The sequence below is a fragment of the Papaver somniferum genome, chromosome 3 (genome assembly GCF_003573695.1).
Source record: "Papaver somniferum cultivar HN1 chromosome 3, ASM357369v1, whole genome shotgun sequence".
In the NCBI taxonomy this organism is placed as follows: domain Eukaryota; kingdom Viridiplantae; phylum Streptophyta; class Magnoliopsida; order Ranunculales; family Papaveraceae; genus Papaver; species Papaver somniferum.
Genome location: NC_039360.1, coordinates 18,731,920 through 18,751,115, shown reverse-complemented (window position 1 = coordinate 18,751,115; position 19,196 = coordinate 18,731,920). Strand labels below are relative to the sequence as shown.

Sequence of the window (19,196 nt, the reverse complement as noted above, 5' to 3'; positions counted from 1 at the left end):
AATTTATAATACTACACGAATTGTTACTGTAAGTTCTTTTTTTTCTTCCATTTATGGTTTTCCTCCTATTCCCTTCTGATCGAACACTTTATTAGTACTCTTGATTGAGCGTTGGACACCTACCACCACCTTTATACCAATTCTTCTTGTTGGCGTCCCATTTTGGCCTTTCATGAATACAGCTCCAGCAGAATCTTGTAAGATGAATTTTGTTGTTTGCTCAGTCGGTGAAGCGCTTAGTGAGTACATACTAATATACTATCACAAACTATGGCAGAGTTGCGAGCGTTTAAAAGACTTAAACTAGTTAAATTAATATATCTCATAGAGACCATGCATAGGTGCTACCTCAAGATCGAATGGGAATGAACCGCTAAGTTGTAGTTGTTGTCTTGTTGAGTAACAAATCGTAATTCTCTATTAATTACTTAGAAAAGTATTCCGACTTTCCTAGACCATTTCCTGGAAACAGTAATTAAGAACACAAAAATCGCCATGAGTTTTCCACTGACTTAGTAGTGAATGGATTGCTGAAAACGACTCATGAGTGAAAAAGTGTACTAGTTGCATTTCGTGGAAAGAGAAGTTCATGTCCTATTCGTTAAAGAGGCTTACAGGGTCTCGAAGGGCTAATATATTGAAACGCAACTGTCAAATATATACATAACAAATCCTTATAATCTGTGTCGGGAACTATTCAAATGTATATATGACAAATTCATTACATCATATCAGACGGCGAATAGTTCAAATATGCCATTCTATCTGCAGTGTATATTAAGTATTAGCCATAGGTGCTTTGTTTCGCAAATAGTCGGATTTCGTAGGAGATGACAATGTATTAACATGGCTGAATTGGGGGCCTGAAAACTAATTAGGGGACCTAGATTCCTATCCCCACTCATGGGAAGAGGATAAGGGGTGTCTAAATACAATGAAAAGACTAGATTATCCGAACTTTTAGGATTGTGACTCGTGTCAACCTATTAATATTTATTTTTTCATTTTTTATTTATTTGCCTTTTTTAGTTTTAATTTTTTTATTTGTTATTTTCTATTTTTTTTTGTCCAGATTTGTATAAAAAATCGTCATGGTAGAGAAGTGTTTCATTGACGACCCTCAAGAGTCGTTAATATTCCAAAAATGACCCTCAAGAGTCGTCATTGTTTCATTGACGACCTTCAAGAGTCGTTAATGTTTCAAAACGACCCACTAGAGTCGTCATTGGAAAGAATCCTTAATGCATATAAAAGGGTCGTTATCTTCTTCGAAGAGTCATTAATTGCGGGAAGACACCAAAGGGTCGTCATGGTCTTATTCAACACTATTACGACTCTTTAATGTATTTCCGCCATTAATAACTCTTCGGAGAAGATAACGACCCTTTTATATGCATTAACGATTGTTTACAGTCGTCATTGAAACATTGACGACTTTTGATGGTCGTTCTTGGAACATTAACGACTTTTGAGGGTTGTCAATGAAATAATGACGACTCTTGAGGGTCGTCAATGAAACAATGACGACTCTTGAGGGTCGTTTTTGAAATAGTAACGACTTTTAAGGGTCGTCAACGAAACACTTTACCACCATGACGATTTTTTATACAAATTTGGGCGAGAAAAGGAAAAAGAAAAAAAAATTGCAAACAAAAAATTTAGAAAAAAAAGGTTAAAATTAAATTAAGTAAGATTAACACTAATTAGATATGATTATCACTAATTAAATAAGAATAGATTAGCCATTACCTAAAATATTTGGATAAGGGAATATTGAAATTAGATTTGGGTGACCTTTTTATATCTTCTAGTGTGAGGTCCCTAATTAATTTTCGGTACCCCAATTAAGCGGTGTGTATTAATGCTACTCCCAGTGGAGTAATTTTTTTAATCGGGATGAAAAGTTCAGAACATCATTTCGATAATTTTCCTACCAAAAATAAAAGTAAAAGAGCTTTCACAGTTAGAAGTTTGTTGGTTTTGAAGTGAACCGTATATACGTAATAGCAAATTCAGTTAAATTCAACTTTGCGATAACTTGTTATGTTTACCTTGTCCACTTCACAATAATTTAAACTAATCCAGGATAAAGATATTTGGAATGCTATGAATGACAAGAGATAGTTGCAAAACTTTATCATTCAAACCAAGTTCGTTTCGTATCACTTTGGTGCAGTTTTATTCGATATCGATATCTAAAGTTCAGCTCAGTTCAAAGTAAAAATGAAAAACAATATTTTGGTAGCAGTAGCAGTAGGGCTAGTTTTACTACTCGACATGGAAGCCTGTTATGGTCAACTAAAAATAGGATGTATAAAGAAAAATGGGATTATGAAGATGTTGAATCAATTGTCAACAAAGTTGTTAATGAAAGTTTCGCTAGTGACCATTCTATTGTCGCTGCACTTCTTCGCATGCAATTCCATGACTGCTTTGTTACTGTGAGTGTTTATCTCAATGATCTTAGCTAGTGCGTACTACTTTCTTTTTATAGGAACTGAACCTAAAATGATGTTTAGCTTTTCAAATAATTAATTTTGGGATCACTTTGGTGTTTTTCATATTTATAACCTATTATTGTTTATGCCGGTTTAAGGGATGTGATGCGTCATTACTTCTTGATGGAGATACAAGCGAAAAAAAGGCAGTCGCGAACCTAAATATAAGAGGCTTTGAAATAATCGACAAAGCAAAAACTGCACTAGAACAAGCTTGCCCAGGAATTGTCTCTTGTGCGGATATTAGTATCATGGCAACCAGGGACGCTGTTGCCTTGGTAAGTAATTTGACTGTCTCCACTCCACAAGCTATGAATTTTTCATTTCTCAAATAAATAGCCCTATGTATATATACATAGGGCGGAGGATCTAATGCACGATATGAAGTAGAAACAGGAAGGAGGGATGGTCTTACCTCTGAACAAGCTAACGTCGATCTCCCAGGTCCTCAAATTCCGGTCTCTAATGCTATCGAGTTCTTTGTTAACAAGGGACTTTCCGACACTGACATGATTGTACTACTTGGTAATTACAACACTCAAACTGATACATTTATCACGGATCGAACATTGTGGCAAATAAGTTTCAACGCCTTAGTTTTATTTGTGTTGTGAACTATATAGATGCAACATGCAACCACCTGACACAGTAAAATTGATTCTTTTTCTTGTGTGTTATTAGGTAGTCACACTGTCGGAGTTGCCCACTGTAATATTTTCCGAAATCGTCTTTGGAATTTTGGTGGCACCGGAAGTGCAGATCCCTCAATGGACCCTGCTTTCGTCGAGACTCTGAAGTCTCAGTGTCCAGAGTCTACAAATAACGAAGGCGATGTCGTCAACTTGGACCAAAACCCTTCAAGTTCCAATGTCGTTGATAATTCGTTTTACCAAGAGATACGTTCAAACAGAGGTATCCTAGAAATTGATCAAAAACTAGCACTGGATCCATCTACAACAGACGTTGTCACCATAATGGCCAACGATGGAGACACTTTTCTTAATCTTTTTGGTAAATCCATGGTAAAGATGGGTGGCATCGGCGTACGCACCGGTACTGATGGGCAGACTCGACTCAAATGTAGCTCTCCTAATACTAGCTGATTTACCATTACCGCCCGTCTTATATAAGCAAATTGTGATAGTACCAAAAAATAAAAAATATTGTGATAGTTGAATTGCTTCCACTAGTTTTCTTCTGATAAGTGTGAAAGATGTGTGTACAGATATATATATATATATGTAACTAAAATGTCTTCTTACATTATAAATTACAAGAACTAACGCACGTGCCATGAAAGGTGATGATTCAATATAGCCCGTGCCAACTTAAGTTAGTGGAGAAAGCCTGACACTATTGAAAAAGTTTTTAGATCCCATGTGGCATACTCCACAGCGTTTATGCATCAAACTGATTTGTAAAGAATACAACAAAGTAATTTCTCTTTACTCTCTCCCCATCACGTGTGAAGTTCAGATGTTCAGAAGTTAAAGTATAAATTTAAGCTTAAATTACGATGGTACCCACGAATAATTTCTTGTAACATATCTCATAAACTGTAAAAACAGGGACAATTTTGGATTTTCAAATCTTACGGCTTCAGTTACTGTAGCTCAACAGTGCCCAAGGGGAGTTGGCTTTATAATAGTAATAGATAAATAAACGCATCTCGTGGCATGCCAATTTCGTCTACATGACAGTGTAGAGAGTACGTAATTAGTACTAGCATACATATCTTGCTGTGTTAAACGCCTTACCAGCGTTGGTGTATGAACTTAGGTGGTACAGACAAGGTAGCAACAACGCTAGAAAAGAAAACTATAATGAACTTAGGTGATACTGTCATGTGGTTAGTAGTTAGATAACTATAATGAACTTAGGTGGTACTGTCATGTGGTTAGTAACAAAACCTGCTCAAAACTCGACGCTAGCTGAGCTATAATAACTATAATGAACTAAGTACACTGAGTTTGTAGGGGCGAAATATCGCACCTCTTAATTTTATGCGAAGTTGTCACTTCATTACCAAGCGAAGCCGATCACACAATGGATACCAAAGATGACATCAGAAAGTCACACTAAAAGCATGAAGAGTCGTGCGACAATGAAGAGCACGTTCGAGAACAACCAACGTGAGTGTGCGAGAATAACGCACGTCAGATCCGAAAATAGGAGAAATATTAGCTGTACCTCACTAAATGTTAGATGTCATCCACTGTGTAAACACTTATATAAAGAGAAAGGCAGGAGAGAGAAAAGAGAGACATATTTTGGAGAGGGTACACACTTTGTAGAGAGAGACTTTATTTTCTTTATCATCTTCTTCCCCAAAAACTAGATCTAGAGAGATCCAAATACTCATTAATGAAGATTCTAAACGTAATATTCATATAATTATAACAATCACTAGTGAAGAACCATGGATGTAAATTACAATGATCGAACCATGTAAAAATCTTTGTATACATTTTATTATTTTAGCACTTTAATCTTTATTTTGGTTATGAAATATACTTAGATTTATGAAGAATATGAAGGGGTGTTAATTGTGAGATTTCTTGCAACTACATTTTTGGCGCTAGAAACACCACCTGCTTATTATTGGTTTGAGGAAAATTCAAAGGAATTAGCAACTGGTGATGTTTGGATACAACTCGGTCTATAAATTTTGAGGTCAGAAGTGGAAGATTTAATGGAGAAATTGTGTCTTCAAGCGGCAAACATAGAAAGCAGTTTAAGAAAGTAAAAGAAAAAGACGAAGATGCAAAGCTACGTGAGTGACTACCAAGGAAGTGCAACCAGAATGAAAATCAGCTGAATCGACATCAGCTATCAGCCTCAGAAGGACAAATCTCTTACCAATCTATCTTGTTTTATGCTTAATTGTTTACATCCGGAATTTTCGGGAAAATTAATTTGATTATTAAGCTTTCTTCTTCACAAAATTAATTTGATTATTAATTTGATTTACAGTAACAAATCTTGTTTTACAAAAAAAAAAAAAAAACACGTCACAAATAAGCTTTGTTCTTCATAGAAATTTGATTCTCAAATGTAATCTTACACCAAAACGAGTTTTGTTCAAGGATTTGCATCATCCAAGTCTAGTTTTACAAACCAATACGGTCGATTTAAAATACACTGAATATCTAAAAAATTTCAGCTGATTGGGATTTTTCCTGTGAGAAGTATTCACCCATTGATTATCTAAAATATGTTTATGTCTCACCCATTTGATTCGTTAGCTTACAGCAAACAAAGGTGAAAAAGAATTTGGTCATCTACGCGAAGAATACAAAGAGAGAAGGAATAAGATGCAGCATATTACAAGAAGAAAAAGAGCAGGTGTGGACGAAAACTCAAGTCCGTTCAACACCATAAGACGATATATTCCTAAGCGTGCAGTAAAGGGCGCACGGAAGGACGAGAGAAATATGCTTTGTGCGGTCGTCTTTGCACAGGTAAACAAGAAGTACAGGTCAATAAGATGCACGGGTGAAGAAATTGGTATGGGAGGATGCTTCGCAGGAACTGGAAATATCATGGCAGCGCGAGCTCCACAGGTTCATAGCGCGAGGAAATCCCTTGGCAAAGGGCGAACATGAAGAAAAAAGACGCATAGAAGAAAGCAACGATGAAAAAATTACCTGGTCTCCAGCAATTGACAAAGAGTGATCGTATCAGCAGTTGGAAACGTTGAGAGGCGACATGATGAGCTAGGTCGTGTAAGACAGGGAAATTCAAGGATGAAATTGGACCAGGCGAACACAACAGCTAAGGTGCAGATAAATTCTCAGGCAAAGACGAGCTTCATATACCTAAAAAACCAAAAGCAAGGGTAAGCCTCATGCGAAGAATCATATGGAGCAAAGATGTTGACAGGTAAGGAAGTTAGCATGGGAGGAAGTTTTGCAGGTGCGAAGGAAAAAGGAGAGGACATCAAACAACGGTTTAAATAGGAACAGCCACAGCAAATGAGAAAGAATTCGCACCCTGCAAAGACAAAGGCGAGAGAAAGAAATCAATGGGCTTAAGCGACAAGGCTCGATCCATGCGAACAAAAACAATTTAGGTGAAGAAATATCCTTGGGCGAAGACAAAGCTTCTCATACTTAGACAGCTAAGGGCGAGATATCAACGGCAAAAGAAGTAAACTTCAAAGACGCAGACGTACAGGGAAAATATTTGGAGCAAATATTTGATCCACCAACGTCATACAAGGCAGCAGCAATCACTAATGAATTTTCTTTTTTCTCTTAAAATATTTTACTTTGACAGAGACAAGAGGATACATTGAAGTATCTAAAATAGGAGAGAAAGACAAAAGAAGAAATGAAGAGGACCGGATAGAACAATAAAATCGTACAAGAAAACTTGAATGCAACACAGCCTGATAACAATTGCTTTGAAGGAGATGAAGTACAAGTCTCTTCAGTTCGCACCAATCAAATCAACGAAGGGAGACCAAATAATAATCAAGGGTGAATGCAGGCGAATAAAAGGAGACAGAGAATCAGGATTGACGAACAGGTGAAGTCGGAGCGAAAGAGGCATGGAGTTCAGTACCATACAGCTAAAGCAATGATTACTTCGCATAATGATGCCGCATAGTAAGATGTTCACGAAAGCAAAGAGAAGGAGCTAGGTAATCGCATAAGCCAGGAGTTGAACGAAAGTTACAGCGCGAATACGTTCATCATCACAACTGGAAATCAATTAGAAGAATTAGAAAGACTAATAAAGAAGAGGTAAAGCGGAAAGGAGGCACGAACCACCAGAATGAAGGAAGCTACAACGGATCACAAACACTTAGCAGACAAACTTTAACTTATCTTATCATCTATTATCTTTGAGAACAGGGAAATGCAAATCAGTCTCCCAAAGAAGAACAGGAAAAAGAGAGAGGTAAAGGAGCAGCATCAATGGCAGTAAAGTACATCTCACGAAAGCAACCATAAGGAATCGGCAGCGGATTTCATTATAAATTCGCAAAGGCGACCACACCAAAGAACGAGAATAAGGACCAAAGGTGAAGTAAAAAATCCATCAATTTTGTTGAACAACATCGGCAATCAAGAGACAGGACTGACTACTGAGGAGTGATCTGATTTTATTAACCTAAGAAACAGGAGAAGAAGAAGAAAGGACGAAGACAAAGTTTATACAAAGCGTGACAACACTAGCATACCAAATGCAAATAGTACCACTCATTCACGAACAGGAATCAGCACAGTTGGCTAAGAGCAAAGACAAGGAGTTTGACTTCGCGCTATTGATTCTCCACGGACCCATTAATTTTTGCTCTTCTTTTTTTCAGCTTCACAGTGTGAAGATAAAAGCTACATCGACCCTGGAACTTGAGTCATGGAGATTAGCAGTGAGAAAAAACGAAAAAGCCCATCCAGGAGAGACACCTAAATCGCAAGATTAAGGTAATAAGATCTTTCCTAAGGAGTGCAGAAACTCGATCAGGGCGCCGAGGTACACGGTTGAATCAAGAGTGCCCGGGACGTCTGGAGCGTACCTTGCCATTCTTGACAAGTCCTGACTATGATGCACTCGGTCCGAAGAAACCCCACTTAGGGTGCGGTCTCGTAACCATAAACCTTATCGGTGGAGGTATAAAAGACTGCAAAATCAACTGGTTGTTGTATTACTGGATGGGAGGAGCCAACCTTAACCCGGTAGAGGTAAGCTTCCTTGAAGGGGAATCCATGGGGATGATAAGGACGACACCCTCCATTAGAGAGCTGAATTGTGTCAAAAGACGGCGGCAATGTCACGGGGCTTCTACTCACGAGAGTATCTAGGCCTGTCGCATTGTCACATGAGAAACATCATGCAGAGGAAAAAATACAAGAGATGATAAGGCAAGATCAATGGGTCATTACTTGAAAGGGTAAAGACCGCCTGCGATTTTGCCGCCCGACCAAATAGAAGCAAAATAAGACCTCTACATAGGGAGGTAAAATAACACCACACTAGAAACACAAAGACCTATATATTGTGATTATATTATTATTGTGCGATTCTAATAGTGTAGGAATAAGGAAGAGAAGAAACAATACAATGCGTTACAATGAGCTAAAGATGGACAAAGAACAAAGGTGAGAAAGACGAAACACAAGCAAGAGTATGCGAGAAACAATAAATGCGCAAAGATGAACGCTTATACTAAAGACAAAGCCAAAGAAATGAAGAATGGAAGCAATTTGAAGTAACATCAACATTAGTGCAGCAAAATAAGCTAAGTGACAAAAACATTATCTATACATTACATCAACAATAGATGAGCATTTCATGGCATAATCATCCATACAAATTTCATGGCATAAGCATCACATACAAATTTCATGGCATATGCATCGCATAAGCATTTCATGGCATAAGCATCGCATAAGCATTTCATAAACATACACATTTCATCCAACACTTTCTCAAGGATTCTCCCCTCATAGATAAAGAATAGAGGCAACTATGGATTAACAAGAAAACGTTTTCTTGTGTTCTTTATCTTCTCGGTCAGAATCATTTCCAAAGAAGACGCTCATTCATGAATAACAAGAATCCTCACCAACAATGGAGTAAGAGAAATAGAAGACATGTTATAGAAACCACATACAACAGTTCATCAATAACCAATGAAGCATCATCTTTGCAAGACCAAACACTCAAGCTCAGCATCATCTCAACTACTCCAACGCCGAGTATGCAGAGGCAAAATTGAAAACAATGAATAGTTCCATGAAGAACTTGTGATCAACAACAACAATAACTTCGCATGATTGATTCGCAATGTTTCTTATATTTCAAGGACGGATATTTCTTATATTTCTTCAAGGATACTTCATACTTCTCATATTTCAAGAATTGGTACTTCATATATACTTCTCAAAGCTTCGGAACTTCATAAAAGAATAGAGGAAAGTACGTACTTTTCAAGTCCAGTATTCTTTCGCTCGTTCCTCAAACAGCTACAACAAGGCGGGTTTTTTCTTCAAGACCGCTCTTCAAGCAATATTCAAGAAAAAAGAGGAAAAATGTAGGGGCGAAATATCGCACCTCTTAATTCTATGCGAAGTTGTCACATCATTACCAAGCGAAACCGATCGCACAAAGGATACCAAAGATGACATCACAAAGTCACATTAAAAGCATGAAGAGTCGTTCGACAATGAAGAGCACGTGCGAGGACAACCAACGTGAGTGTGCGAGAATAACGCACGCCAGATCCGAAAATAGGGGAAATATCAGATGTACCCCACTACATGTTAGCTGCCATCCACTATGTAAACACCTATATAAAGAGAAAGGCACGAAGGAGAAAAGAGAGACATATTTTGGAGAGGGTACACACTTTGTAGAGAGAGACTTTATTTTCTTTATCATCTTCTTCACCAAAAACTAAATCTAGAGAGCTCCAAATACTCATTAATGGAGATTCTAAATATAATATGCATGTAATTACAACAATCACTAGTGAAGAACCATGGATGTAGATCACAATGATCGAACCATGTAAAAATCCTTGTGTCCATTTTACTATTTTAGTACTTTAATCTTTATTCTGATTATGAGATATACTTAGATCTGTGGAGAATATGAAAGGGTGTTAGTTGTTGGATTTTCTGCAACTACAGAGTTAGCTTTCCTGAACCGAAGTTACATATTTTGAAATTGTGTTGAAGCTGTGTATCTCTTCGACCAACCAGACTATAGATTTTAGTACGCAAGAACTCGTTAATAATGGTTTGAAGGCTCACTATAAACTAATTTGTTGATCATCAGTATCGGAAAAATTATATGCTCGTTATGTTCTACAAACGGAATACCATACGTACTGAAAAGAGCGAATTTCGGCGGCTTGAACTTCTCAGTAATTTTGTGGTCCTTTTCTGTATTTTCCTACGTAAGCACCCGAGTGAACTGAAACTAGGTGTTTCCAAATAACTATTTTCTACCTCCATAGAAAATCAAAGTCATCCATTTCAAATCTATACTTTTATCCGTTCAAAACTTGTCAAGCACCAAAACCCTTTACCGATCAAAATAAAGAATATGTACTTTTTCTTTGGGTCAAAGAAAGACAACACCATGTCCTTTTTGAATAGTATCTCGCCATTTTCAAAATACCGTAGTGGTTTTTTCCGCATCCAATAACTAGTTCTTGGGTAGTAGTGATGGAAGTGCTCCGTTAAAAGGAAAACCGAGAGATCTATATATTTCCATAAAGAAACTTGGAACAACCGGTTTGTTAAGCTTTCCATGTATCTGATCTCAAAGTATAGACATGATCTCCAAAACGACAAGAATTTCCATGTCTCTATCTTGTAAATTTTTCTCACCAAATGCATTGTCATAAAAATCACCATTAACTCTGATACTTTTCATTAGTTCTTTTCCTATTTTTACTGTGATCTAGATCATAGAATATTTGCCTTGAAGGCTTTTCAAATGGAAATATTTTCGCCAAGTCGGTTAGGAAAAAAAATTCAAAATTCAGCTGGCCAAACGGAATTCTGCTCAGTATCAATAATCGGATTGAACATAGAGGTTTCTAACACTTTGGTGTGCATGGGGTGAGGTAGATCCGGTACCGGTCCGGGTTCGGTATAGGACTGTTTTAGCTTGAGAGTGATTTGTAATTTAGTCAAACCCCTTGCCCACCTCACATACATACAAGTGACAGGATAGAGATGTGAAAGGATTGGTGAGCTGTTGTGGTGGTTTCCGTGAAGAAGAAGCTGTAGTGTATAAGATACGACTTATATAAAGCACCAAGTTAGTCAAAACTTCAAATATATTCCTACTATTGTTCTTTTTTATCTTTTTTTCTTTTTTTGATGCAATCCTACTATCCTTCAGGAGAAGGAATAGTCTTCTAATTAAAAGCCAATTGACTTTATTTTTGTACATGGACATATATGGGATAAGTCAAAACACCCAAATGGGGTTGATTATTATTCGTGTTTATTCCTATTGTCAGAGGGTTACTATGCATGGCATCTTCTTCCCACCTAAATTTAGCAATTTATAGGTTAAAACTTCATCCACCATGTACAGTATTTTGTAATCAGAGAATATCATCAAGTAGCTAAGAGATATGTATGTTCATAACATAGGAGCATATCAGATATAAGAATATATTAATCTCATTATGGACACCCACAACTAACTAAATCTTGTCAGAATTGAAATTCGAATAGCCCTCTTGGGTGCCCCTATAAAACCTATAAATAGGGAGGTTGTAGACTCATCATTCCAATTGGAATTCAAAGAAGGTAAATAGTAGAAGGAAGAAGAGAAGTCTTTCATGAAGGAAAGAGTCAGGTTTAGTTAAGTAGCCAAGGATGACTTGCCTATGTCCTCTCTTATCACTGTGGAGTAGTACCTTGCTTCATTGTCTAAGATAAATGGTGGTGGGTTCATAGCGAGTGTCCTTGGCTATCTTAACTGGCTCTTTTCTCTCATGCTTGACTTCTTTTTCTTATTTCATTTCGAACACCAATATAGAGGACCGGTTATCAGCTAGTAACTTGAGAAAAAAGGGGGCACCAGGAAAATAGAGACGAAAGAAACGACAGATTGTGCATTGCCTTGCTGCCGATGACTAAAAGCCAAGGAAGAATGCAAGGTAAGGGAGCATAATATTTCTTTGATGGTTATAAGTTAAAAGGCAAAGATATTCACAAGTCCTAGCACTGTGTCACACTGTGTGTTATTCGTAAAATCACTCTTAAGCTAACCTAATAGATTCCTTGAATCCTTGATTATTGTATGTAAATGCCATGTATGTATGGAGCCACTTTTTTCTTCTTCTTTATCTCATTTTACTGGTTGTCAACTTTGTTGTACTAGTAACTTTACCAACAGTTCGTTGTGAAACTGTGTGAAGATTTTCTTATTCATCGGTCCATATATACACAAATGAGCCTATCGTGGGTCTAGTTTAAGTAATCATGTTTTTACATGGTATGGAGTTTGTGCATTTTGACTCATGTCCTGCAAGTCAATGGATGGAAAGCTGCATCTATGTCCAACAGAAATCTCAAACTGGGATAACATATGAGGTTGAGGGCGGTACTCTTTTTATTGTTGTTAATGCTTTTTCGGGACCAGTAAAAGAATTTGCGTGAAGTTTGCCAGTCGGTTCAGCCGAGCGAATGTATTCCTCAGCATTCCACTGGTTTCAACTTGTGGCATTGACATTAGAATTCCTGTAACAAGCTGATTTATACCTGTAATTGACTCAAAGAAGCTTCTTTTGTTTTTTTGTCTACCTCTGTCTGGTAGCGCGCATATAAATACTCTTGTACATTCTCTTTTATCTCAATATGTATTTTCTTTTCTTATTAATTAAATAAACAAAAAATCTCAAAGAACTAGTAGCGCCAATCTGAATTACAAAGAGACATCAAATTGTCTCTTTTAATCCAATTACCATCTGTACTACTAATACTACTATTAGTAGTAATCCTGTAGTGGTTATCATCTTCATTATATCTGATAATCTGACGACCTTTGACTTGGTCAAGTATATAAACATATAGCTTAAACCATTGTTTTTTGTTCATGATGGACTGAAAGAAGCAACAGGGACTAAGTAGTTGAAAATTAGTTGAAAATCCTCGGAAAGAAAAACTCACATGCATGGGTATGTTATTTTCACAGGATGAGTTAAAACTTGGTGTTCATTTTCAAAGATTCTCTCCTACGAGGACCCACAGACAATTCACTTTTGTCAGTCCTCTCATTCTAATGAACCAAAATCCAAATTTCCTCCCATATATGTTGGAGGACGGAGAGAGTACTTAATTGTTACGGATTGTGATGTTTTTCAATTATCAGCTGGTTTTGTATACATTAACATGATCTGGTTTGCGCTTGCTACAAGCCTACAAGTAGAACCATTTTGTTTACAACTTGACCTCCACTCCTATAAGCTAGCGTCAAAATAACAGGAGACATGTTGCGTCGACTATCTCCAGTTTGATCTTGAACTCATATACTCCAATATGGATGCTTCTCATAACTTCATTTCTATCCATATTGATTGTTTCCGTATCTGCAGTTAAAAATTATTACAAATATGGATGACTATAATGTCAAAGGGAAAATGCAAATTTAACAGATTTATACTTACACAAGTACCTCTAGTAGCAGCAAGAGTACTCTTTTTTTTTTTTTTTTTTTTTTTTTCTGCTCAGCAAAGAAGAAGAATATATTGAAAGAATGGAAAGAATACAGAACTCTGTAGCCAGAGAGGCTAAAACACAAACTGGAACCCGAAGCAGCAAGAGTACTCTTATTGTTTGGAAGATCTCAATTCCAAAGTTAGTGACACATGAAAGACTGAAGTAAAGTTTGGGAAATCAACTCTTACAGTAACTTCCAAAGCGGGTCACCACTCGCTCTTATCAAACAAAACTCTTAAGAGCTGTCAGACGGAAAATCCCTATATGTATTCAAAAGTTCCCTGAAGCATACTTTATATAAAAGGAATTTGGACTTTGGAACTCACTTTAGTGTAGTCAAACCCCTTGCACACCTCACATACAAGTGACAGACTGGGACATAAATAATATACAAAGAAATTTGTGGAAGGATTGGTGAGCTGTTGGAGTAGTTTGAGTGAAGAAGAAGCTGTATAAGATATTAACATGTGACTTATGGAGCACAAGTAGTCAAAACTTCAAATATATTCCTACTGTTCATTAAGAAGGGCATAATATAATTAAAAGCCATCTGACTTGATTTTGGTACATGGACATGTGATAAATATGGGATAAGTCAAACACCATGTAGCTTTATTATTCGTATTTCTACTGTCAGAAGGTTGATTTTATGCATGGCATCTTCTTCTTCTCACCTTTATTTAGCAATTTAGCATGTCAAAACTGTGTCAACCATGTACAGTGTTCTTGTAGTCAGAGAACAACATCAAGTGATTCAAGTTGCTAAGAGATATAAGCTTGGATGTATGATCAGTATGTAGGCGCATATCAGATATGAGAATATAATCTCATTCTCATTATCGACACCCACAAGCAACTTACTCATTAGTCAGAATTGAAATTCGAATAACCACCCTCTTGGATGCTCCCGACAGCATAACACCTATAAGTAGGGAAGTTGTCAAACTTAACACTCATCATCACTCCAATTGGAATTGAAAGAAGAAGTGTAATGGAAGAAGAGAGGTCTTACATGAAGGAAAGAGTTTTGATTAGTTTAGTAGCCAAGGATGACTTGCCTATGTCCTCCCTCATCATTTCAGGAGTGTTGATTCATTTTCTTTGATGATGGTTTTGGGTTCATAGCGAGTGTCCTTGGCTATCTTAACTGACTCTTTCCTTACATGCTTGACCTCTTTTTCTTATTTAATCTTGAACACCAACAAGAGACTATGATGCGCGCAACGGCATGGTCTTTCCCCTTTTTTCTATAAGGTAGAATTTGATTATGTTTTTAGCAGTAGTAGTATTATTGTACCATGGATCATCTTTCTTTATATACCAACACAATTTATAAGCTAGCTCAATCTGATCCAAGTAAGTGTATGTTTCAGTTTCATTCATCTCTCAGCTTGGCATTATAAACTGTTTAAGTTAGTAGCCCAGTAAAGGCCCATTTGATAGCCCAGTAAGAAATTTCAATGTTATATTGTTATCAAGATTCAATAGCAGTAGTAACTAACTACTAACTAGTAACATATCATTGCAGCGAGGGAAAAACATATCCTAGAACAAACAATATAACAAGGAGTGAGCAAGATATGAAAATCTACAAATATTTGATTCCCCATCTCTCATCTTCAACATACGTTCTGTCCATTTATTTCATCCATGGATCAATTCCTAGGCTAACCCCTAGAAGAGCGAAGAAAATTGCATCAAGGAACAAATTTCAACTGATATAATGCCCTTGATAAAAATTGATAACCATTTCTTAGGTACAAAAGGAGAAGAGTTTAACCTGAATTTAGGTGAACAACCCAAACAAGAAGTTTGTTGATGATTGAGACTAACCCAGCAGACTCTACACAAAAAAAAAGTCCGAAAGAAAATATCAGGACAAATGCAGAAGTAGAGATGGTGAACAAGTATAACCGTATATAACAAGCATTGCTATGTCGAACGGTTTAGGTAATATTCTAAAAGTAAGAGGAATTTTGAAACTAATCACTGAATTTCTCAATTACCAAATTACAGGGAAAATTACTAGGGCAGACAGAAATTAGGAATTACCTTTAGGAATGAGTTAGGATTGATGCATGTTTCAATTACCAAATTCCAAGAGAAAAAGGGGAAGGCAGCGGCAGTAAAGCTAGAAAGATTTCATCCACCATCTATTCGAAACAGGGAGGGGTAGTGAGAGGCAAAGCATAAGGCCAATTCCTTGCACGATTTGCCAAGCCCGGTATTGAGCCATTGGGTCATTTATCCAAATATTTTTAAAACATGTTTCAAATGGACGAGTAAAAATTAGTATCGGTGAAATGGACATTAAAGAAATAGCAAGAATGAAACTGGATTCATCCTGACTTAAACTTAAAAAATAGTAAGGATGAAACTGGATGCATTCTGATGTAAATTAAAAATAAGAAAAAGTATTTGAAAATGGGTAGGATGAAACTGTTTACATCCTGGCTATTTTTACATTTTTGTTCATTTAAACAATATCAAATTCTAAATGTTCTTTCCACCCAAAAAGTGTTGATTTTGGTCTTTTTAACTAATTTTGTGTATCTACAACAAACGAATATTTCAAGAAGTATATTTTAACATGCAACAAACGAATTTGAATTTGAGGGAGGATGTTGACCCGCCATTGAAATCTCTAGAAGAAGTTCGCCGTTGTTTTTCGGGCATATCATTTTAATGATCTCCCAGAAATGAAAAAAAAAATGATCACTTACATTATTTTGCAAAACATTGTCATGGAGGAAATCCTACGTGTTCCGACTTGAACTAGTTAGTCAGATAAAGATTAGAGGTATGATTTTGAAGCGTTATATGGTCGTCCTACAACATGGAATTTCCACCGACCTAATTCAAAACCTAGGTCTTCAACACCAACTTAAAGAGGATCTCATTATGTATCTTTGGGATCTAAATAGGGAGGGGTACTGAGAGGCAAGGCCTATGGCAGTTTCAACAATGCACTTTTTGGCCGGAGAAAGTGGAACTGCTTGACGTTGCATATTAGAACTCATTGTTGTAGTAATTCGATTTGCGGTAAATACGGATTCGATGCTCGGTCTTGAATAGATTTATAAACAAAAATATATACAAAATTGTCACAGGATCAAGAGATACCGGGACTCAGGATTTCACCAATTCTTATACTCATGCGATTCAATTATTAATTCTAGACAATTAAAGCTTATTTTGATAACAAATATCGACTCTTACTTTGCCAAAAATAGATTTTGTAAGTATTATATGTAAATCATAAGCATGATGCATCAAGAATCTCATGGATTAAGCATACATCATCAGACAAAATCACAAATAATCAATAAAATTCATAATTCCATTCATAATAGTGCAAATAGTCATAAAAGAATTAAATAAAATTACTCATGCATAAAGAATGGTTTCCTCCATCATCCCAGTATTGGGGTTTAGCTACTCATAATAATCATGTTCTCAAAATACATACTTGCTGCTCAAAATATGATTAAAAGAGTGAAAAATATAAAACAGTGGTTCTGTGACCCACAAAGAAACGATACCAGTGAGATGCAGTAAAACAACGACACCCAGATGCTGCTGTTGACGCTGCAGAAAATAAGACTGCTCCGAGCAGTCCGTTCTTCGTGTTCTTCAAGGTTTGTTAATGGCAGCAGCAGCAGCAGGTACAATTCCTGCAACTCCTCCTGCGCCTCTCTGCTGGCCTCCCAATCGACCCCTCACTCTTCATCCCCCTTCTCTGACATAAAACCAACTATTTATAGGCTTTAAATCCCCTTGAAACTCGATCAAACCCCTTGGAAATCTCCATTATTCTTTACGGGTTGTTTGAAGAATAATCTTCTTCTTGTGCGTTACAGGCTGTTTCTAGCTATTCTCTCGTCTCAAATATCTTCTAGGACTTTTACCCAACTGTTTTGATGTATATCCCACGCAAGATATCCCATAAATCTCTCAAACTAATCTCAAACCCTAAACAGAAACCGTGTGCACTGTCTTGACTTTGTGTGGATTTTCTGACTTATCCAGCCCAATTAGATGGGTCTAATCGCTTCTAACAGGTCCCTTATGTCTTGTAGAGTCCGTGGGTACCAAATTTGCCCATTTAATCGCCTCCTAGGTCGCTCAAATCATTGATCCAAAACTGTTGACGCTGCTGCCTTTTTTCCCGCCAAAATCCAGTTTTGAAACTTTGAAGATGACCTCCCCCTATCCAGTTCCGGTGTCCCTTTAGTGCATGCCCTGAAATGGGGTGCCCCTTAGTAATTAGGTTACCCCTTATCCAAAGTGAGAGTCCGTATAGTAATTTTCTCCCACGAGCGCAAAAACCACTTTTTAGCCAATTTCGCCGCAAAAGCTTATTTCTCCAAAAACACCTAGAAAGACATAAAATAACCAAATAAGTACAAAATAGAGTACTAACAATATAAACAATTGGGACAAATTAGACACATAAATGCGTCTATCACTCATTAAATCCTGATTCGCGTCATCATGTTCGATAAAAGGAATAAGGGAAGCGCCAATAGAAAAATATTGGAAGGGAAAAATGCTTCGAAGATGAATCTGTTATATGCCGATTACGAAAACTATTTTTTTTGATAAGTACACTTCCTCTTTGTGGTATGCTATCTCTTGCTTGCTTTTGGTCAAAATATGAAATTCTTAGTGATAGTTGGGTATATTCACTTATTTTCAACTAATCTTTTTTGTCGATAACCTCGGACCAATCAATCGAATATTGATTATACGTAATCGACCGAACACTATTTGAAGACTCTCCTCTGCTCAGAAATGAAATGTTCCAATTCCGTGCACGATTTCCAAGCCCGATATTGAACCACATGATATCTACAATGGTCAACTTTTGCCAGACCAGCCATGGAAATATCTCAAAAAGTATTTCAAAATTGCGACAAACGAATTTGAGGAAGGATGTTGATCGTGCCATTAGAATCTTCAAAATAAGTTCGCCGTTGTTTTTCGGCCATATCATTTAATGATCTTCAAGAAATGAAAAAAAAAATTATGCTCACTTGCATTATTTTGCAAAATACTGTCGTCGAGAAAACTCTACGTGTTCCTACCTGGACTAATTAGCCGGACAAAGATTTGAGATATGATCTTGAAGCGTTCCATCCATTATCATCCTGCAAGAGAATATAAACTAGTCACCGACCTTATTCAAACAAGGTCTTCAACAGCATCTAAGTGGGGATCTCATTGTGTATCTTTAGGATCTTAATTGAGCCAGACACGCTGGAAAATGCGCTATCAATGGAAGTTTACTTTGGTATTTTAGTTGATTTTTGTTGCAACTATTTAATTTGCTTTATCTAATTTGGAACGAGATTTAATAAAACTAAGGATTATTCAAATTCAGCGATAAATTAAAAGTTTATTCATAAATTTGCATGAATATTACATTTAATTGGATATAAATTAAGATACATTTAATTAAACTAACTACTATATTATCTTAAAAACTACCTTAAACTTAACT

The 19,196-nt window shown here is 36.7% G+C and overlaps 1 protein-coding gene across 1 annotated transcript; it reads left to right on the top strand.

Annotated features, from left to right (window-relative positions):
- Nucleotides 1-2,309: 2,309 nt before the first annotated feature.
- LOC113359093 (peroxidase 60-like) lies at nt 2,310-3,601 on the top strand. Its single transcript, XM_026602781.1, has 4 exons — nt 2,310-2,441; nt 2,597-2,776; nt 2,858-3,023; nt 3,180-3,601. Exons 1-4 carry the CDS (start codon nt 2,310-2,312, stop codon nt 3,599-3,601), a joined length of 900 nt encoding a protein of 299 aa, XP_026458566.1.
- The last annotated feature ends 15,595 nt before the right edge of the window (nt 3,602-19,196 follow it).

What these genes read in the sequence shown, in the direction of transcription:
- LOC113359093 (XM_026602781.1), top strand. Translation starts at nt 2,310, where the DNA reads ATGTATAAAGAAAAATGGGATTATGAAGATGTTGAATCAATTGTCAAC. An exon ending in CCAGGGACGCTGTTGCCTTG is followed by an intron (nt 2,777 to 2,857) that starts GTAAGTAATTTG and finishes ATATATACATAG; the next exon opens with GGCGGAGGATCTAATGCACG. An exon ending in TGACATGATTGTACTACTTG is followed by an intron (nt 3,024 to 3,179) that starts GTAATTACAACA and finishes GTGTGTTATTAG; the next exon opens with GTAGTCACACTGTCGGAGTT.